Genomic DNA, 23,855 nt, shown 5'->3' with positions numbered 1-23,855 from the left:
AGTCCAGACTCAGCTCGATCCTAAAATGGGCATAAAATTCTGCCCCAAGCTTAGCTCAGATTAAAAATACTAAATTCGGGCTTGAACCAGCCTACTCACATTATTTTTTTAGATTTTTTTATATAAGAAGTTAATTTAAAAATATAATACCTCAAATACACTAAAAAATTAAAATAAATGTTTCTCAATAAATTGAAAATAAATTAAAAAAGTCTTTATACTTAAATAAAACTAAGATAATTATAACTTAGCAAGCAAATGTTTCTAAAATAGAAGCAAAATTAACAATAAAACAAGAGCTATATAGTATCTAAATAATAATAACAAAATAATAATAATTTAATAGCAAAATGACATCAAAACAACAGTAAAACAATTCATTCGGGCCAAGCTAGACCCTAGCAAAAAATCTATCGAGGCGAGGCTTGGCTCATTTAGAAAAATGATCTATATTTTTATCCAAATTCTCTCACTTTTCGAATACACCTTTAAACTTAAACAAATAACTCAATTCATAATTAAGTTGATTTGAACTAGAAATAAACATAACCCACTTGTAATTACAAAGTAACTTATGAGAAGCCTAATGTGAACTTTCCCTAAAATTTTCCAACCAGTATATATCAATTTAACATGTAGTCGGGGATATATCGGTGCCAACAAGCATGATGCAAACGTATCACTAATATTTCCTTACCCACTAAAGTAACTCTTAGAAGTCAAATTCGACCAAAAATTTATTAGTAGCCAAAAACTCTGACCATATTTTGGTCTTTACAAATACAAAAGAGAATGACTACCGAGAAAGCTGGGTTTGCCCATGGCAGTACAAGTGGCTTAAATAATAAATAGTATAATCAACTTTGGAACTCCCACTACTCCACTCCCACGTACCTTCCTGGACTCACTTTTTATGAAACGGACGAGGCGTCTCCCCCTTGCCTTGGCCCCTTCTACGTTGAATTTTTCAGCACGCGGCTTATTGAGTTATGACCTATATAATCATAGGCTTTCGTCCATTACCATTTTATCTTTAAAATACAAGCTCAATTCGTCTTATCTTATCCACACAATTCTCTCGTACTAGAACAAGATATGAGAATAGAAGCTTCAGCAGCTTTCACAAGTTCAAGACCTCTGTTTCCTCTATTCATCTTCCTCTTCTTTATTCCAGGTTTCCACTCAAGAAATCTGCAACAATGCTCTTCTTCATGCGGAGATTTGACAAATATCAGCTCCCCTTTTCGTCTCCAGGGAGATCCCGCTGGTTGTGGTGATGTTGATTTCAACTATCTTGCCAGAACAACACCGCCATCCTGAATTTTCGAGGAGGAAAGTACTACGTTAAAGGAATCTCTTACGATAAGCGTACCGTCCGTGTTGTTGATGTTAACTTAGCCCATGGAACCTGCGGTCTTCCTTACAAGTCTCTTTCAATGAGTGAAGCCACCGAAGATGGTCGATTCCCTTCATTAATTACGTTCTGGCAAGCCAATTTTGTGAACTGTTCCAACACAATTCCTGAGCTGAGAGATAGCAAAGTACCTTGTTTGAGTGGAGATACTTCTCATGTTTATGTCAATTTCAGTAACAGGAACTTGTTTGGTTATGAGATTCCAAGGAGTTGCAAGGTCATTTCAAGGATTCCTACAAGCTGGGAAAACGAGTTGAATTACCCTTACAATGAAACCACCTTGAAGTTGCTTGCAACAGGGTTTGATCTTAGATGGTCAGTTGAGTGTAGGAATTGCCATACATCTGGTCTTTTCTGTGTCTACAAGTCTAACAACGATCCAAGAATCTTTCAGTGCGAAACGGTTTTTGAAGAAGGTTTGTAATTGTAATTGTATGCCTATCTCTCAATTGGCTTATTTATCTTTCGGATCCTAATATTGCCTTAAGTACTTTTTGCAGATTACAAAACCCTACTACCGGCTTTCATTGCATATCTTGTTTCACGCTCTCTGATTGGTATAAATTCCACTCGTTCCTTGCTGAAATCTCAATTGTTTTGGCATATGGTCTAAAATTCTGTTCAATATTCTGGCTTTGCAGATATGGCATTGCTCGTCAGACTCATCTTAGCTCCCTTGGTTGTGTTTGTTTTCCTTCTCCACAAATGCTTAACTACGCGAAAGACGGTTGGTAATGCAGAACATGTTGGTGACATACAAATGCTTCCTGAGCCTGTTCCATGTTCTCCACAAGGTCATACAAGTAACCTTCCATCGGATTCTCCAAAACAAGTGCTAATAGCTACGTCAATAGAAAGAAGCGCGTAAGAATTCTTCCTTAGTTTAAGGAGTTTGATAGCCCTCATGCAAGACATTAGAATGTATTTATTTTGATACAATGTCAGTGAAAACATATATGGTATTAAAAGCGATTGCTCGTAAGACCGACTGGATAACGGCAGTCTTGGTTGGACTCGGAAGATGCCCTGTCTCTAAAAAACTTAAAATGTAAGAATTATGAGCGCAACCAAAGCTGAAAGCTCCATTGGTTTTTGCTGTATGTATAAACATGAAAACTTCCAATTTCAAACTGAAGGCAGTCAAATCAGTCATTACATTGATTCTTTGTCTCATCAGTCTCTATCTGTACAGTAGGAAATTCTAAGAATGACAAAAACCATTAGCTGTTTCGATTGCTCAGTTGGTCTTCCTATCCATAGCTATAATCCAAGCAAAAAAACCTTCAAAGCTCCAGCCTCCAAAGCTACGTTTTAACTACACAGTTTTCCATAGGACAATGAATCTTGCTTCTCTCAAATGGTTCAGCATTTTTGTGTGCATATGGTGATCTAGGTTGGGCAGGATGACCAATAACACTGAAATCTACAATTTGCTATATTATTTTTCTTGGTGATTCACCCATTTCTGGGCAATGCAAGAACCAAACTTTACATTCTCATTCTTTTGGTGGAGCTGAATACCGAGCCATGGCAACTACTGCTAGTGAGATCATATGGCACCTAAGGCTCTTACATGATCTTAAAGTAAGATGCACTTCTTTGGTTCCCTTCTTTTGTGACAATCAGATAGCCATTCAGATTGTGGCACATTGAAATAGATTATCATTTTATTTGGCAACACATTCAACTTATTACTTGCTCCATTTCCTCACAAAACCAATATGCAATCTTGGCATGATTGGTTTCATGAATTGTTAAAAAAGTTGGGCATTTCAGTGCGTCATACTCCCACTTGAACGGGGGTATAAGAGGATTCTTTTTGTATATACTTACGAGGATATTCTACTTAGTCCCAAGATCTGGTTTCAATTACACAAGATTTGTAAAATCAAATATTTAAATAGTTTTAAGAATTTTTAATTTTTTGTTTATTTATTAAATAGAGTTAGATTATAGATTAAATTGTTAATGTCACATTTTATATTATTTTATTAAGAATTTATATATATATTTTAAAAACATTATTATGTAACAACCTATATAAAGGAAGCTTGACTAGTCATATTTTATAGGTTGAATAAAGTTGAAGTGTTATTTTCGCTTTGCGTGAAGTAAGTTTAATTTGAGGTGTTGAGTGATTCCTCTCTTATTTATTTTTAGAGTTTGTTACTTGTAAGTCTTTCAAGGAATTATAAGTCTTCAAGTTTAAAGCCCCATCATTGATGTTTTTAGAAATACTTCTAAGAGTTTCGCAAGGAGCTCATTCAAATGTTGATGTTTTTAATCACAAATTGATTAAGGATTCAATAAGACAAATCTATTTTTGTATGGGTTAAGGAAAATGTTAAGTTTGATAATCACTAAGAAGGGGTGAATCGGTATTTAAAAAACTTTTAAAAAAATATGGCAAGCAAAGGAGACTCAAGAGTTTATAATGGTTTGACCCTGATTGCTACCTTCACTACGTTAACTTAGCGTAACTAAGGATTTCCCAAATTCACTATATTTGAAACCTTTTAAGGACAATGTTTAACCTTTACAAAACGCTATCCTTCTAGGCGAGATAGAGTCACTTCCCTTAAGACTTTCTACCAAAAAACCTTAACCAATCCCTTACGAAAATGAGAAATAATAATAAGAATTAAAGACTCTTCTCAAAGGAAGATATTACAATGATTAAGCTCACTCAAGTGTGTGTATGAAGAACAAGGAGAACATCATTAAAAGGATTGGATTTTTTGTGCAATTGACATTACAAGCTTGTTTCTTAACTTCATATGAAGCTATTGACTTGTATTTATGCCTTCTAACAACCTTGGGTGTAACACCCCTAAGCCGTATCCGCCGCCGGAACAGGGTTACGGAGCATTACCAGAATAAACAAATCAAAAATAGACATTTCAAATTATTTAACATCCATGTTAGATATTATTCATAAAGTCCCTTATTTGAGCCCTCGAGACCCAAAACATACATTAGAAACAAGTCGGGACTAAACCGAGTACTCAGAGAATTTGTAGCGAAATATCAAAATTTTTCTTAGGTACAGGATACACACGCCCATGTGGTCAAGCCGTGTGGCTCACACGACCAAGAGACATGTCCATGTCTTAGGCCATGTGGGCATTTGAAATGGGGCACACAACTGTGTCCTAGCCCGCGTTTGTACTCGTGTAACTCTCTGACTTGGGTTACACAGCCAAGTCACACGCCCGTGTGCTAGGCTGTGTGTAGGTGTAGGGGTCACACGTCCAAGCCACTCACCCGTGTGCCAGGCCGTGTGAAAAATCCTGAGCATTCTATTTTAAATTTTAAAGATACAGTGGACACACGGCCAAACCACATGCCTATGTGCTAGGCCGTGTGTCACACACCGCTGAGACACACACCTGTGTCTCTGCCCGTGTGGACGAAAATAGACCATTTTCAAGGCCACTTTTCTCGCCCAATTAGTTTTCCACCTACATAAACACTTTAACACATACACAAGCCAATCTAGGACATTTAAACCAAGCCAAAAAAAAATCTTTTAAACCAAGTCAAAAAAAAAATCAAGTCTTAAGTATGACATATTACTTCATAAATCCATATATCCAAACTTACCTATTTGACCAAAAATACATTTAGACATACTTATGAAATTTACTATCAATTGTCCATATTTAACACTCATATCAAACATGACATTATCTCATATATATATATAGATCAAAACACATTCATTATAGGCCATAACAATGGCCAATTACAACTAAAACATTTATATGCCAACATTGGCTATTTAATCCTATGCATGCCATTGTAACCAAAAATTAATTTACTATTTATACTGAAATGAGTCGATGGATAGTGTGATGTGTCTCCGACCAGCTTCCAACCTTAATGAGCTTTCGATCTACTATAAAACAGAGGAAATAAAACAAAATAAGCATTTAATGCTTAGTAAGTTCGTATAATAGGAAATAAACTTACCATTCATTTACATTTAAGGTAAGCATACAAAATACATCCAAGCAATTTGGATAATAGCCTAAACACAAACTTCATCAACATGTTAGTCATGTATTTCATGTGAATATCAAGAATCAAGGATAAGCTCATCAAATATCAAATTTCCATATGATTTTAGGTGTATACAGGTAATATCTCATTCAAAATTTACCTTAACTTATTTCAGAACTTTGTTCGTTAAACTATTTAAAATATCAATGAATACACAGTAATACACAAGAAGTGTATAAATCTATAATCCATCAATTCATATTCGAGAGTGCTCATTAAAACACATAATCAGGAAGCCCTCTCTCGAGCCATATAACAAGAAGCTCATGTGAGCCATATAACGGGAAGCTTATCCAGGCTATATAACAAGAAGCTCATAAGAGTCATAATTGGGAAGCTCATGCGAGCCAATAACGGGTAGCTTCGAAGAGTCATTAAACATGAAGCTCCAGATAGCCATGTATCGGGAAGTTCAAGCGAGCCATATCGGGAAGCTCTGGAGAGCCATTAATCAAGAAGCTCACAAAAAGCCTTTAATCGAGAAGCTCACGAATAGTCTTTAATTGGGAAGCTCACGAAGAGCCATATAACGGGACGCTCATAAGAGCTGCAACATGTCCATAACACATGCAGGATCACAACTGATCGGGATGCTCCGAAGAGCTATTAACGAGAAGCTCGTAAGAACCATATAACGGGAAGCTTAAGAGGGCTAATAATGGGACACTCTTTGGAGCTGTGGTGTGTTCACAACATATGTAGGACCACAACCAATACGGGAAATCTTGTATCCATCGAATTTCATTTATTTAATCAAGACTTGATATTTGTTAAGCATTGTGGGATATAATATTAATTTCATATTCATAGCAACAATACAGTTACATACACAACATTGAATTCAAGCATATAAATATACACAATTTAGTTACACGAACTTACTTCAACAATGTTCGTAAACTTGTATCATACTAATCCGCTATTTTTTATTTACCTCGATTTAGCTCCGTATTTGGTCTATCCGGATCTATACAAGTAAATTTAGCTCAATTTAATAAAATTCATATTCAATTCAATCCAATTCGCATCTTAGGCAAAATCACTATTTTTCCTATATTTTTGATTAATTACAATTTCATCCTTAGGCTCGGAAAATAAAATTCATGCAATTTAATCATTATTCCAAGCCTAGCTGAATTTCATATGTCACAATAACAGGCCGTGTTTTTCATAAAATTTAGAATTTTTCCATGAATTTTGCATCTTTACAATTTAATCCCTAAATTATAATTTCATTAAAAGTCACTTTACAAAAGTTGTTTATCTATCAACAACCTTTCATTTTCTACCATCAAACTTCATAACTCATGCATACTCATCCATGGAAAAACCCTAGTACTTTGATAACTTTACAAATTAATCCCTGAGATAGCTAGATTAAGCTATTACGACATCGGAATCATAAAAATTACTAAAAATGGGACTTGAATACTCACCTAATTGAGCCAAATAAGCTTGCTACCTTCAAGCTCTTCTGATTAGGGTTTCCATGTAAAAATATTTGATCCTCCTTTATTTAATCATTTATCATTTATTATTATTTTTACTTTCCAATTTAGTTATTTTCTTTATTTAATTTTCCATGGATGATTAAGCATACTTATCTACTAACTCCTCTTAATGGTCTATTTGCTATATAAGGGCCTCCAATTCTGACTCCATGGCTATTTGATACTTATAGCTACTAGAACTCAACTTTTGCATTTCATGCAATTTGGTCCTTTTATCAAATTAGACATGTAATCGGTAAAATTATCTAAACAAAATTTTTATACAATATTCCTATCATAATGCAGACCATGCAATAATATTAAATTAATTTCCCTTACGAACTCGGATTTGTGGTCCTGAAACCACTATTCCGATTTTACTGAAAATGGGTTGTTACTTTGGGGACGTTTGGAGACGTTAAGAGTCAATTAGAGCTATTGTTACAATTAATTCGAGCATTAATTACAGATTGTAGACCACTTGTATCGATACAAGTGGACTTGTGCCGGTAGTAATCTTCAAAATTATGACTGTTGGAGCCTGATGTATCAGTAAAAGTCTGAGGGCTTCAACCGTTTAGACTTGCATCAATAGTTGTATTGGTAGAAGGTGTCAGGAAATCTCAAAATTGCTTACTGACTTATTTGTATCCGTAAAAGTCCTCCTAAGTATCAGTAGAAATCTAAGACTTTGCTTGGAATGCTCTATAACTTACTTCTACCGATAGAACTCCTCCCAAGTATCGATACAACTAGGGATTTATCAATAGAAGGGCCCCCAAGTATCGATAGAAGTCTAAATGATTTCTTGATGTGCTCTCTGTCTTGGTTCTACTGATACTTCTATACACTTCTATTGGTAGAAGTGTCCCAAAGTTGTAAATTTTGACTTGAATCAGTATTTTTCAAAAACATCTTATAAAATTTATCATTTGATGAGTTTGTAAAAACTTAAAAATAATTTTACAAAAGCTTATTACAATTGATTGCAAATTTGATTAAGGAGAATTTATCATAACTTTATTATATCAAAACTTTTGAAAAACTACGGCTAACAATCCTCCATTTTTAAATATAACAAAATCATTGAAAAAATTTGCTAACTCCTCCTTACTCAAACATTATTTTCAAGTTAAGCTTCCTCAAAAATATTTGATGAAGACATTTTACAAAAGTTATGAATTGATTTTTAACTCTAATAGTGAAAGCATTTTTTAGAATTAGTTGAAAAACTATTATTTTATGTTTTAATCCATATAGCTTGTATAAAGATATTTTCACTTGTAAATTTTACTTTTTCTTCTCCCCATTTTGTAATACAAAAAAGAATTATACATTTGAAAAAGTAAGGGAGATTTAAAAGAGTAGATAGACCATGAGAAAAGGATATAAAATATAATAAAATAATGCAAATAAGCACATGGAAATGAGAAAGAAATGAAGTAAAAACACATGATACAACCAAAGCATATTAGCAAATAAGAGGCACCCAAAAGATCATGCGTCAAACAATAAAAACATAGAAAATATCATCCAAAGTAGAAATAAAAGAAGACAAAAGCAAGTTAAGTAGCAAATATCCCAATCAAACAACTAGGAAAGTTTTAAGCCAATAAAATAAATTAGGCGTCCGGAGGCAAAGGGCATCAAGAGGCAAGATCGAGATGCGCTCATCCAAAATATTGTACCAATTACTAACATAGGTTGTTAATGCATCAAAATAAGCATTAACACACAATGACAACTCATGTACCGCATCAAGAAGAACGAGGATATGAGGGGATGAAAGAGGTGCCAAAGCAAGAATATTCATTTGTTGAGGAGCATCTTCTTCTTACATGTCTTTCCCCTGATGACCAGCGACTACTTGTTGAGCTTGATGAGTCCACTCAGGATTGCAAATTCATTCGTCATCACAATTGATCCAACCACAACTATGAGCTACTAACATATCGAGATAGGAAGAAATGGCTCGACTGAGGTTAACATTAATGTTTAACTTAAGGGCTCGAAAATATGAGAGAGGAGAGTTTTGTTGCTAAACACCGGAAGACAGACAATCTCGACAATGTTAAGAAAAATGATTGAGACAAAGTTAAGGTGATGGTTTGTACGAAATCAATGCCACATCCAATCATTTGAATTACGAAATCTGAAGTGCTTGTTGGTAGGAGACACTATCCAAGTAAAAATAAGGTGGAGGATCCTATCGTGCAAGTTGAGGTCACCTACATAGTTGTGAGGGGTGATAAGGTCGTGAGGGAATAAATCAAGATTGTTTTCATCGCCCTTGTTTGGGATGGGGAGATGTCTTCTAAGGGAAAAGATAAAAGGTCTCAACCTCTTCACCCATGACATAAGAAGTGACAAAAATGACAGTTCAACCATCGCCTCCATATGATGAAGTATAAGAATAGTCATCCAATTATTTAATTCATTCTATTTTGGCCACTCAATTATTATTATTATTATTATTATTATTATTTTGTTTTAGTCACGCAACTTTTCAAATTTAAATATTTTAGTCATTCTTCCATTAGTTATCTAACATAATTCCAACGTGAGCTTTGTTTTATTAGCCTAATAATAAATTTTTCCTCTAATATTTTCATATACAATCAATTTAATCTTAAATCTAAAAAATTCAACAAATTTAGCTCTTAATGTTTACAAGATTTGTCACTTTAGTCCTAATTATAAAATTATAAAAAATTTAAAGAATCTTAAATTTTTTTAAAAAAAATAAATGTAATTTTTAAAATTTTTAAAAAGTAAATCTAAAAATATTTTTAAGATTTGTACCCAAAATGACTTTCCAGATTATCTTTCACTTTGTTCTTTCTTTCATTTAATTGAAGAAGTTAGAAATATCAAATGCTATAACCTTGACTGGCAATCTCTCTCCAATGTTTGAGCTAGAAATGATAAAGGCACGAGAGCACTAAAGTCTTAAACCGGTACTATATCTGTAGCAAAGAGTAAGGCCATTAGTGTTGATGTCGTCAACCTAACCATTTTTTTGGGTTTATAAATTTGTTAATCTTAAGCATCTTTTTGGGTTTTAATTAGACATTTGAGACAAATAATACAACAAAATAAAAAGGGGAGTAAATCAAAAGAGATTAAATAAAAAATAACTTTAATTTTTAGGTTTTTCATATGTTTGGTTGATGAGAAAATAAGCATTGTTTATGAGAAAAAGTAAATATAAGTTATAAAAAAAAAGCAAATATAAATTTTAAAATTTTTAAAAGCAAATATAAAATTATTTTAATATATTTTATAAAATTTTGTAAGCATTGAAAGTTAAATTTGTTTGATTTTTTAAATTTGAGATCAAATTGATAAATTGTGTAAATATTGAACAACTAAATTAACAATAAGAGTGACTAAAATATTAAATTTCAAAAAATTAAGTAATTAAATAAAAAAATTATAGTTGAAGGTTCAAAATAGAACGAACTAGTTAGATAATGACTATTCTTGTACTTTATCCTTTAAAAAAATGAAAAACACATTTGTTAAATATAAATAAAAAAAAGTTTTAAATAAACTAAATATCAAATTTAATATTTGAAAACAGTTTGAAAATTTTATTTTTGCACTTATAAAAGTCTGATATAGTATCAATGTATTTAAAATACAAAACCAAGTAATTTAGTGAAAACAAATTTTTCACATTTCTAAAATTTTCACATATTCTCATATTTCAAAAATTATTTTTAAATTTTTCAACCAAATACATTTCTTTCGATATTTTTCATTTTGTAAAAAAAAATGAAAATGACTTTTATTTCTTAAAACCAAATGAAACTTAATTTTTCAAAATAAAATATTAATCTAACAACTTCTTTTATAACCAAATATATTCTCATTCATTTTACATTTTGAAATCAATTTTATTTGAATAGAAGAAGATATTCAAATAAAACACTCTTATCAATAATCAGACTGCATTTCAATTATTTTCCTTTAAATTTTTTCAATCTCACAATAGTATCATTTAGAGCTGTTTGGATAGGCCCCTTCAGATAGGTGTTTACCTTTAGTGCGGTGCGTTTACATTACATTATTACTACAATATCTAATCTCACCACTCGTTATTTTTACACTAACTGTAGATAGACGCTCTTCCATCTAAAAATGCCCTAAAATTTGAATTTAATCTTATATTCATGGAAAAAAAATCCACTTCCATTTTCTACCACAATTTGTTAAAATTAATTTTACAACAGTACTAATTTAGTGGTGAGCAAAATTCAATTCGATTAGAAAAAATAAAAAAAATTAAATTTTGAGTCAATCGAATATAGTTATTCGAATTATTCGAGTCAACTCGAATAAGAAATTTTAGATTTCGAGTTCGAGTCGAGTTGAATTTTTACAAGTCGCATAACTCGAATAATTCAAATAACAAATTAGTATAAATACCATTTTGGTCCCTACTAATTTTGAAAATGAGTAAATTGGTCTCTCTTAACAAAAATTTAAAAAGAAAATTAAAGTAATTTTCAAATTTTAAAAATAAATTTTAAAATTCAAAATATTTATAAAAATTCTAAAATTTGTATTTAAAAAAATCTAAAAAATATATAAAAATTTTATAAAATAATAATTTTGAAATTTAAATAAGTGATTAATGATTTAAGTTTATCATACTAAAATATCTTATTTTTTTATTATTTTGCTTTAAATTTTTTTTCAAATATATATTGTTTCAAATTTATATGTTCTAACATGGAAATAGTTATATTGTACAAGATTTTAATTTAACATTATTAATTTATCTAATTTAACTCGAACAGTTTCACTCAAATCGATCGAACGCTCACTCCTAATTCAAGTTATCCGAAAACCTAAATAAGAAAATGTAAAACTACATCGTTTTAATAAATGTTTACCTTTTCTAAAGTTAAAAGGTAAAACTACGTTATTTTAATAAATGTTTACACATTAGTCTTATTTTTTTTTTTTCAAATTGCCCCACTCTCATTTTTTCCTTTACTCAAATTTAATTTAAAAACTTGTATTTTGTCTACTAATAAAATAATCAGTCCATGTAAACAGAACATTAAATATAAATAATAAAATTCGTTGATTCAACTCGACTCAACTCAAAAATTTTTTGACTTGATTCGAAAAAATTTAAATTAGTTCAATTACTAAAATAAAATTTGTCAACTCAACTAACTTAAAAATTTTTAACTCGATTCGAGTTTTAAAAACTCATCCTCAATACTAATTTATGTCCATTGATATTATTTGACTAACAAGCATCCTAGTTCTATGATCTATCCTATCGTCAAAGATATCACATACGGCATATCGCATATGGCATCAGTAGCTATTTTTATTTATTTATGGAAAGCATCTATAGCGGTCTTTGAGAACACAGTGACAAAATAATAAACACCCAATATTACATACCTTGCGATTGATGGAGACATCTCTGTCCAAGAATTAATACACCTCAAATAAATTACATATAAAAAAAGAGCAAAAATAAAAAGCTTTCAGCAAATAATATGGTTTATTTTTTGGGTAAATTTAACCCTTATTTTTTTAAAAAAAATTTAACCATTAACCTTAAGAAAAGAATTAAATTATTATTTTATTTAATAAAAATATTAACTAAAATATTAAATTTCTAAACATGCATCTTAAATGACAATCCAACATGTAATTATTCTTGCTAATTTTTTTGAATTTTTATAAACTCTTTTTTTTTATAATTTATAATTTATTATATTTTTTAAGATTATTTGTTAATATGTTATGTCAATATAAAAATATACATGAATTATTATGTAGTATCGTTATAAAAAATTAATTAAATTAATTGTTTAGTCAACAGTTTTTATAAGAAAAACAATTTATTTTTTTTTTGAAAATATTTTGGACAAATTTAGCTTAAAAGATAAAAAAATATATATCAAAATAACTAAAGATGTAAATATTGAGAGTAAAAGGAAAAGCAAACCTGAAAAAGGGTAGGGAAGGGGAGCAACGGTTGGAAATGAAGGGTATGGGAGGTGTTGGGAAGAATTGTGCCTTGAAAAAACACAAACCTGCCCATACCCCCCATACCTATTACTCCCAACACCACTGTCTCCCTTTCCCTCTTCCTGCTTTTTATTCACTCAACCCCAAGTATTTATTGGATGAGAGACACAAGGGACAGAGAGAAGCAGCGCAAATGTTTGGAATGGGCGGAGCTGGCAAAATCAACTTCATTGCATATATTATTACAAATACAATATATGGGAAAGAGGAACGGAGCGTTTTGCCAACCCACCCATCTCCAAAAACTTCCATCACACGTCTCTACCCCTCTCTCTCACATCGGATTGGTGAGCAAGGGCTTTGGCACTGAATATATAAAGGGAGAGACGAAAACGAGCGAGAAGAGGAGAAAAGCAAAGACATTGGTTGTCTTTCTTTTTGCGTAGAAACCACGTTGGGTTGAAGTCACGTGGAAAAAGCAAATGAAAGTGAAAAAGAAGGGTACTGCAGGGTTGTTTGCAGCTTAAGTTTTGAATGCGAGAAAAGCTTTCAACGTAAAAGACCATTAACTCACCCACCACCCCACTTTGCTTTTCTTTTTCGCCTTTATTTAACAATATTAAATTAGAGTGAATCATTATCATTTAATTTTCACAGTTTTTTTTATTTTTGACATTGAAAGTAACAAAAATTGCAAAAAGGGCACCACCGTTATAAATCATTTTCATTTTGGTTTTTCGTAGTTAATTTGGGGTTAGATAATACTATTATACACTTATTTTACTCACTCAATTTTAATAAATTTTAATTTTTTTATTATTCATTTTATCTCTTTAATTTCTTTTAATAACCTCGCTTTTATAAAGAAAAACTTGAGTTTTTATATAAAAAAATTCATTTTATCTGTTTATTTTCCTTTCTTTTTCCTTTTTAAAAATTAATTTTAAGTTTTTAATTTTGGGGTTTAAAAGAAAATTGTCTGAGTTTTTATACGAAAAACTTTTGATCCTTTAAAAAAAACATTTTATCTTTTAATTTCCTATATTTTTCCAAAATAATTTAGTTTTTTCAGTAAAAAAAACTTGTGTTTTTATATGAGAAATTGATGTTTGTACAAGAAATTAAATTATATGGAAAAATTTGGATTTTATCTCTGCAATTGAATAACTCAACTTCATATAAAAGTTATGAAAACTTATTAAAATTGAGTGATTAAAATGAATATACAATAATACTGTTTAACCCCAAATTAATTGTAGGCGATCAAAATAAAAATGATTTATAATGGAAATGTTCTTTTTACAATTTTTTAAAATTTTTGTGTTGAAATAAAAATTTATGAAAATTGGATAATCAATTCTATAGTTTACCCAACAAATTAATGGCGTAAATGTTTTTAGAATAAAGATATTAATAAGATACGTAAATTACACAACTCCCGAGGTTTTAGAACAGACAAACTGGTCCGCCTTGCAATTAAAGTGATTCCTTTTCTCGTATTTCTAAATCGTTTGAAGGCAAACAAATAACAAAATTAAAAAAAAAAAAAAGTAATCTTAAAAATAAAATATAATTATATAATCATTTGGTTTAAATCACAAATTATCTAATACTATAGATAAAAGAGAATATATAAAGGTGAGTTTTAATTTTTGAGATGATATTATTAGAAACCACAATTATGAATTTAGAACATGGATTATAAAATGAACTTAATTATAAATTATTTGTGTCTTAATTATATATGTTCAGTTGGTCCCTTCACTAGCTCATTGAAATCATAAATGAATTGCGTGAAGAATCAAATGAATGAAAATAATGAAGTTAGAGAAATAAGTCGTATTTAATAAAAGACTATGTTTTCTTCGTATTCAATAAAAGACTATGTTTTCTTACTTGGTGAAAATGACTTGAGAATTAATTTAAGATTTTTGAATTATTATTTAATTAATTATAATCACATAATTGGAATTCAAAAATTAAATTAAATTAATCAATCATTATGAATTCATTGAATATAAAAATCAAATATAGCTTAGGAAGCATATATAATTGAATTTAATAAAAGAGAGGCCCAAATCCCCTCCAATTACATGCGAAGGGCGGCAACCCTAATGTTACTATCTAGAGTGTGCCACCCCCTCTCCTTAGTTGAACTAGGGTAGTGTTTTCTATTAAATGAATATTATTTGTGTTATTCTTATTTAACCAAGATTCTCTTATCTTTATCTCTAAATAGATACATTTGGTAAAGGAAAATATACTTCATTCATATATTGTTATTCTGTTGAAAAATATGAAGAATTTATTCCTAAACATAAATTCTACTTTTTCAGAATAATAAACTTTTTCGTTTTATAGAGAAGTTGTTTTCTCACTTCTTGTTTTATGTTTGATTCATATTGCTCGAGCCCAAAGTTGATCCAATTCAAGGTACGAGGACAATGGAAAAAGCTCTTTGATTGAAATCCAAGAACAATTCAAATTCATCTCTCATAAAGCACAAATACTTTTTAATAAAAATTTATTACTTTAAATATCACAAACCAACTCGATTTAAAAAAAAAATAAACATTTTTTAACAAACACTTTTGGAGATGAAAATCATCATCATGGTTTTGCCTTTAAAAAACCACTTCTTTATGTCTCGAATTGACCCAACTCGCTAGGCCACATTAAAAAGACATATCCAATGGATGAGTTCCTCTTGATAACTACAAGTATTCTACTGGTCAAACCCATAGAAAAATGTATGCAAATGATTTCATCTATTTACTCAACTTACTAATTAACTAAGTTATTAATATAAATAAAAAGACAATAAAATAATAAAGATATCAACGCAAGTAAATATCCAAATAACAATTGAACAAAATACACCAAATCACTATGGTAGTGGTAAGGATGTCCTTTAATTTATGACCAACATAATCTTGGATTAATGACTCTGAATACATCTCTAGATTTAATAGTTCCAGTGACATTGTTATTACTTTCCCCAACGCCCTAAGTAGTTTAATAGTTTGTCCAACTTTTACTTAGTGCAATGTGATTCTTATTTGGTTGTTTTTCTCAAGACTAACTACATCATTAACGTAAAATTAGATTTCTCTTTTAAATAAGTTGTCATTTAAAATTAATTTATGAGCACGAATAAAATAAAGTAAACAGTAAATGATGAAATATTGAATAGAAGTAATGCTTGCATGCTTGCTCCAACACTTGGCTTTAGACATGGCTCATCTCAATCATCAAAATTCCATGATGGAAACTTGATAATCTCATTGTCTTGCTTGGCAGAGATGTGAGACCGATTTATGCTTATGCTCCTGGGGTTTCTTTTCTCTGAACCTTTCAGATATGTTTCTTCCATTTTTCTCTTGGTTTTTCAAGTTTTGAAAGGTTTTAAATCGATTGTTTGGTTTACTATATTATGTTTAAATTTAAAATTTAATCTCTAAATTTTAATTTTTAGCGTAATTTAATATTTTAAATTTTATGCAGGACCTTAAATATTTCATTCTGATTAAAATATTGACACACACATTTAAATATATAGTTTTTTACTCTCTTTTTTATGAGATTATATACTAATGATCAATTTTCAATTTTAATCACTATATTAAAATTTATTCTCCATACTTTAAATTTGTCATAAACTAACATGATTAGTTAATTCATTATTCTATTCTAATAAAAGGTTGACATAAATTTTAAAAATTACCAATATTAGTAAAATTCTTGTTAAATTCAAGTATTGACTTGTTATAAAGACTTTTAATGCATAATATTAAAATTAAATTTAAAATAAATTAAGAGTATAAAGTATTTTAATATTTAATTTGAATAAAGATTTAGTCTACCTACTTTCTCATTTATTAATATAAAGTATGTGTAGAATTCATTTTGAACTCATTTATTAGGGCCCAGTTTGGCAATATGTTTGGTAGTGGAAAAGTGATTTTTTGAGGTTAAAAGTGCTAAAAAAAAAACATTTCAACTAAACGCAAAAGTTAGAGTTTAACAACTTTTCATTCAATGGTAAATTATTCTTTTATTTAATTAAATATAATACTTATTCAATAAAATTATCATTATTTCTCAATTATTTATCTTCTCATAATAGTTATTCTTTGATATCATTAAAGAATGACTATTTCATGTAACATTGAATAACAAAATAAAATTAATTTTCAAATTAATCCTATAAAACTTAGACTCAGAATATATAAAAATAAAATATATGAAATATTTTAATATAACCATTTTTATATTAAATTATATTAAAATATGTTCAATAATAATCCTATTAAAATTTAATAACAATAATCATCTATTTTAAAAATCTTCTATTAAGGGTACTTTGGTCATTTCAATTTTTTTCCTTATGCTGTTACAACATCTATTTCATTCAACTAAATACAAGAATAATCTTAATACTTCTATATCATTCCATTTAACCAAATAATTAAATTACTAATTATAACTCTATTTCATTACTATTCAATTCCAATGAACCAACAGTGCCGTAAATATTTTTGATTTTTGGGTTTGGAGTACAAATTATCAAAATATCTTTATTTGTATTAACTATTTAAATTATATTTAAAATTTTAGATTAAATTATATCTCATGTAATATTATATTAAATTATTTAAATATTATTTATTATTGTATTTAAATTTTAAAATATTTCATGTGCAATTAAACTTACAAGTAACTTATTAATTATTAAAAAAAGTATTTAAAAAATATATTTTACATATAATTATATTAGAATAATTAATTATTCTCTAAATTTATTTTTAAAATCAACATTTTAACTTTTGACAGCTTTCTCAGTATTTTGAACCCATCGGCAATAAGCATTCTCAACCCCGTCAGCAGTCTCAAGTAGCCCTAAATTGAAAAAAATATTGGAGTGGAGTAAAGAAACGAAGGTAGTGAAACCATAGTAGTTTATTTACATTACCAGAAACTGTGTTTTTCCCGATCAAAATTTTAAAAAAAAAAATCCATTGATTTAGAAGTAACCATCATCCATCTTATCCTAGTGCATCCAGTGACCCAATCAACAGCAACACTCGTTTTATCAGTGGACAAAAGAAGCATCAACACATAAAACAAAAGATAACCCTTTTAGCAGAGGTCGCCCAGAACAGAAAATCCTTGGCTAAGGCTTCAGCCACTACAATAGATTCAATTCTTACTAGTAACTTTCGTTATCAAGAACTATGGTTGCAACTCCTGCCATTTCTCGTTTGGGGACAAGGGAAAGCTGTTAATTTTGATTATAGCTTGTGGTATAGTTATATAAGAGCACACTCTGTCAAATAGTGAAACAAAGGAATACTTTGTAGCAACGACAGATCCAAAGCTTCCACCGTTCCCAGACAAATTTGTTACTATAATTAGCTTAAAATTTCAGATATCAAAAAGATTCTTAAACCATACTCAACTATCTTGACAAAATTTCGTCTTCTAACAAAAATCATGAATTAATCGACCTTCAAAAGGGGAGAGTGAATCTGAAATCAAGGATAAAATACATCTGCATATCATCTCCGTGTCACAATAACGATTTCTCAACTGGACTCACAGGAAATCCATGGAAGATGACTTACATTTACATTAAAGATCAGAGAAAGGAAAAAAAAAACAAAATATAACAAGTGTGTGCTGAAAGAGCAACAAACAGATCTGTTTACATATAGAAACGAAGAACGAGAAGAATAGATAAGATTTGCCGATTGAACTTACCAGGCGAAGGTGCAGGCATGAAATGAAAGAAAGAAGAAAGAAAATGGAGAAGAAGAACTAGAAATCAGTGGAATGGGGGGCATAGGAAAGATCTGGTTTGATCTCTTTGTGTGTGTGTGTGTGTGTGTGTACATATAAAAAAGAGAAGAGAAATGATCTTTCCTCGCACCCCACTTCCAAAAATTTCCAGAAACTCTCTCTCCGTTTCCACCTTCACCGGCCTAAGCCTTTGTTTTCCCTTTCTTCAGGGAGCCTCCTAGGCATTTTAAGCTACCTTATAAATAGGTGCTCATACCAATCGCCTATGCTTTTCCTTTGTACGCTGACGAAAGCCCTAGTTCTTATGTATAACCCTCAAAACATAAAACTATCGAGTGCGGGACCGGCTGTAATTGGTAACAGATGGGCGTGGCAAAATTAGAGAAAAATGCTACTTTTTTAAAAAATTTAAAGATTTAGGGATCTTTTACATTATTTAAGAAAATAAACTGTTTTTAGAGTTAGAAGCTCACGTGATAAAAAACCGTACATAAAAAAATTTTAGGTTCGAATCTCCTCCCATATTTTTTTTCTAATGACAATTTAAAAAAAAATTTAATTAATGTTTTTAATTATTAAGCATGCTATTCTCAAATTATTAATTAATAAACATGTCTTTAAGTTTTTAAAACATAAAATATATTTAATATAATGTTATATAATTTATTTTCATTATTTACTTACGCATTTATTATTTTGTCTATATAAATAAAGAAGTTTTTAATTAAAAACTTAAAAACATGATTTTTAATTAAAAATTTAAAAATAACATATTTATAAATTAAAAACATTGATTAACATTAAGAACAAAAGCTTGAATCATTTATTTTAAAAAAAAAGAAGAAGAAAAAAACAAACATGGGAGGAGATTCAAACTTAGAACCCAAGAGTAAAAAGTGCAAGCATTTAACCAACAAATAAAAAAAGCTAAATTGTTAAAAACACCTTCACGAAACACACTTTTTGCCAAGTCAGCTTCTGACACTCAAAATCAATTCAATAATAAAAAAAAAGCGGCATGAGTTTTGTTTTTAAGTAATTTGGCTAAAGTTACAATTTTCAATATTTTTAAATTTTAAAATTTGTAGTATTTGTTAGGGTTAAATTTCAAAATTATTTATGAATCTTGATTTAGTGTGTATTGTTATACATTAAATTTAATTTTGTATAATTTTTTAAATGATATTTTAATTTTATTTAATTTTCATAAACTATTTATATCTTTATTGATATAATACTATTTTGTATTTACATATTACATACATAAATAATTGATGTATTCATTTATTTAAACACGTATAATTGAATTAAAATCATAATTTAATCAAAATTTATATATTAAATTACACATTAGATCAAAATTTATATATAATTTTAATATTTATTCCTATTTATTATTATATGTTTTGAGATGAATTATTTTTGTTTTTGGGTTAAAAGTTCTTCATTTCATCGAAAAAACAGAAACATTACATCCCTAGGCAAAATGTAAAACCAATCACATGGGCATAATCCCACATCTTTGTTTTTCTTGCAACCCAGTCGACTGTCCATTTACAAGCTCGCAGAACATATGAAAAAGACACCCAAAAAATCTCATTAAAAAAACGAAAGGGACTCTTTAGAAACAATAGCAAACTCCCCTCCTGCAATTTCCTTTCCCAGGAAACAATTGATAATGATAGAGTACTTAACATATTCAGTGATAATGTCACTCCAACCTTGTTGCCAATCAAACTACCATTGCCTTTAAAGAGATAAAACGATAATTGCAAGAACAAGGGAGCAATGATATAAGCAGTGGCACAGCTAGTGAACGTCGAGAGTGTAACTACGATAAATAAAAATGAAATAGCTGACCCAATTTAATTTTTTTATGCCTGTAAGGTCTTTCTTAAAGAGGTAGTTCATCTACCAAATTCATACAATAAGTAATTTATATCTTAACACACCTCGTTTTAGTAATTTTACCTTTATACTTAAAGATCTATAAGTTTTTCTCTTGAAAACTTAAGGCTAAAAAATAAGGAATACACTTATTTTCACTCGTAATTAGTAGTTCTTTAATAAACAGATAAGTGTCGAAACTTATACAAATCTCTTCAAGATATAATGATTTCATCTTGCTAACATACTAGGTAAATTATAACTAATCTCCCCTATAAAAATGCAATTAAAATAACATATAAAATATAATAATAGAGTCCGGGATAATGTGGAAATGTAAGAGATAAGTGTTCAAAATATCTCGGTCCAATCTTCTTATTTACGGAGATTAGATTTCTTAATCTGATATGATCTAATCTTCAAAATATGGTGTTTTAAATGGAATGATGTTGAAAAATGAATTATCAAGATATCAACAGCCATTACAGCTCAACAATTTTGTTCCAAAAAAATTGCCAACCTGCAATGATTATTGTAGTGGCCATTGCTCATACCACCCTCAACAGCGCCTCCTCTAAAACTGGTGAGGCAACTTTCATTGCAGTCATGAGCCATAGCTACAAATCTTGCTATTTGGCTTTGTTTGTCACAAGCTGCATCCATATTTATCTTGATTGATCCAAGGAGTGGAGGATTCCATTTGGGGCCATTTCAAGTCAAATTCCCTGAACTATCCATTGTTTTGCAGATTTCCAGAAACTTCGAATATATAATCGTTCCAAGCATCATTCTATACCTAGATTGGAGAGACTTTTATTCCCCATATATTTTCCATAAAAAAATTGCGTATCCATGCTGCCAAATTAGAAGATGCAAAAGAGCGAACCTGGGAAAGGTGTTAATCTTGAGCCACCAAAAAAAAAAAAAAAACTAGAAAGAACCAGCCATCGACGGGTTGTAGTTGAGGGATGGAAACTCTCCACAGAACTTTAGAAAAAGTACAATGGTTTAATTCATTTTAAATTATTTCACTATGGTTTGATTGATTTTTTAAATTATTTTAATAGTGCTTAATTAGTTTTGAGATATTATAAAAAATTCTAAAAAGAATTCTAAAAAAAGGATAAAAAAAATACTAAAAATGAATAATCATTTTAATAACTTATATAACTTTTATAATATTTTAATAATTTTTAATAATTTTTAAAAAATTAATAAAAAATATTATTCATTTTTTGTTTCTCTCTCACACTACTTTGCATCATATCTCAATTCATCATTATCATCTTTTCTTGTATCATCTCTCGCTAATCAAAACCATTACTCATTAAACATTAAATTTATTGTCTATCAACTCCTTACTTAACACCCCGTACAAGTCTAATCACATCATTATATTTCAACCACTCGTCAAAACCAAATCCAAGCATTTCAAATAACAAAATTTTTCTATATATTTCTTATATATATATTTATAATTTATATAACTTTTAAGTACTTTTAATAAGTTTTTATAACTTTTCATAAGAATTTTTATAAATTTATATATATTTCTATAATTTTTTTACATTTTTAAATTGTTTTCTATAATTTCTAAATTTATATATTATTATATTTTTCATAACATATTAATAATATTCTATATTTTATAATATTTATAGTTTTCCTAATATTTTTATTTTTTCCAAAATTTATAATATTTTGATATTTTTGAATTAAATAATTAAAAATTAATTAAGTCCGTATAAATAATAAAAGATCAATTAAACTTTTCATGTCAACATTTTTTCACGTCAAATGTCATGTCAATCACCACATTATCATTTTTCTACATCAACCATCATGCCACATTAGAACTTAACAATTCGACAGGACTTCGCCAAAAAACCACAATCCAAGGGCTCAATTCAATTTTTGTTAAATTATCTTTGAAGGGGTTTTTAGTAATTAAAACTTTTTTTAAAATAAAATTAAATTAGATTTTAAATTAATGGTGTGTTTGGTTGGCCGAATATAGCACAACACGTAATCTCACATTGTGGAATAAGATTACATTGTTTGAATTCTTCATATTTTGATCACCTTATAACTTCACATTCTCAAATAATATCAAGATTTTGAAATATTTGGTTCAATCTCAATACACTCATTCCTTAGATTATCTTAACTTATGCGCGTAATATTAAATTTTGAATCAATTCACCATTTATTTTTATAATTTTAATCAATTTCGTCTCTTTTTTTTCCTAATAAAATTTAAGTCCAAGTGAAAACAAAATATCTCTTTTTTCTTAAACAGTGAAATAGTAGATGTCAACTTTAAAATTATAATTATCATATTCACTCTAAGTATTTATTTATTAATTATCATTATAATTAGAATTTATAAATTATAATTGTTCGTACATGTATAAAATTATTTATTAATATATAAAGTATAATAAAAACAATAGTTATCATGATTAAATAATATTAAAAAACAATTTAATAGGTTATACTTTTACATAATTTTATATTCTATTAATCAAATAATAAAATCTTATATCATCAAATGTAATCTTATATTCATGTATGCCTTTCTATATATTGGAGATGAGGCGGCAAACATTTGCTCTCATTCAGTGTGGGATTTAGAAGGAGCCAACAGCTAACACTCTGCTGTAAAATTTTATAAGAGCAGAATTAGATTCCCTCGTACCATATTAACTAGTTTCTTCAATCGTAATCAGTTTTGTTCCATAGATATACTTAAAATTTGCTATATGTTCAGAATATTCAGATGTAAAACCTAAAATCTTTAATATTTCCTTGTTAAAGAGTATAGTGTTAAAACATAGGAACCTGTTTCTATCTTCATATAGCTAGCAGTCAGCATTTACCAAAATAAGATGAGGTTTTTAATTCAAAATTTTCATTACTCCGTACTTATAATAATACTAATAAGATACAACTTAAAAACGACAATGAGTATGCCATAAGTTTAAGTATACAACAAAAAGCTCATCCAGGAGGAGTTTCAAATGGCTAATGACATCAATATTGACTTCACGGAAGTTGCTTACCTTGCCAGAATCTAAGAACATAATTACCATTAATGGTTATGTTTTTTAGTTGTTGTCGGATTGTTGCTTGGCTTAAGCGCACCAAACATTCCCGTAAGTACTCATGCTACTTGACGAAACAAACATATTAAAGAGAAG

At 29.2% G+C, this 23,855-nt stretch overlaps 1 protein-coding gene and 1 long non-coding RNA gene across 2 annotated transcripts; one reads left to right on the top strand and one right to left on the bottom strand.

Annotated features, from left to right (window-relative positions):
• The first annotated feature begins 865 nt into the window (after positions 1-865).
• On the top strand, positions 866-2,575 carry LOC107886720 (uncharacterized). The gene is made up of 3 exons (XM_016810769.2): positions 866-1,830; positions 1,915-1,971; positions 2,056-2,575. The coding sequence occupies exons 1-3, from the start codon at positions 1,437-1,439 to the stop codon at positions 2,280-2,282; spliced, it is 678 nt and encodes a 225-aa protein (XP_016666258.1). The 5' UTR covers positions 866-1,436; the 3' UTR covers positions 2,283-2,575.
• Positions 2,576-5,088: 2,513 nt separating this feature from the next.
• On the bottom strand, positions 5,089-13,721 carry LOC121220760 (uncharacterized). The gene is made up of 2 exons (XR_005917939.1): positions 12,947-13,721; positions 5,089-12,415 (listed from the first exon to the last, which is right to left on the bottom strand). It is a non-coding gene; the product is annotated as an uncharacterized lncRNA (long non-coding RNA).
• Positions 13,722-23,855: the final 10,134 nt, after the last annotated feature.

This window comes from Gossypium hirsutum, chromosome A03 (genome assembly GCF_007990345.1).
Source record: "Gossypium hirsutum isolate 1008001.06 chromosome A03, Gossypium_hirsutum_v2.1, whole genome shotgun sequence".
NCBI classification, from domain to species: Eukaryota; Viridiplantae; Streptophyta; class Magnoliopsida; order Malvales; family Malvaceae; genus Gossypium; species Gossypium hirsutum.
This window is presented reverse-complemented; position numbering and strand designations above follow the sequence as displayed.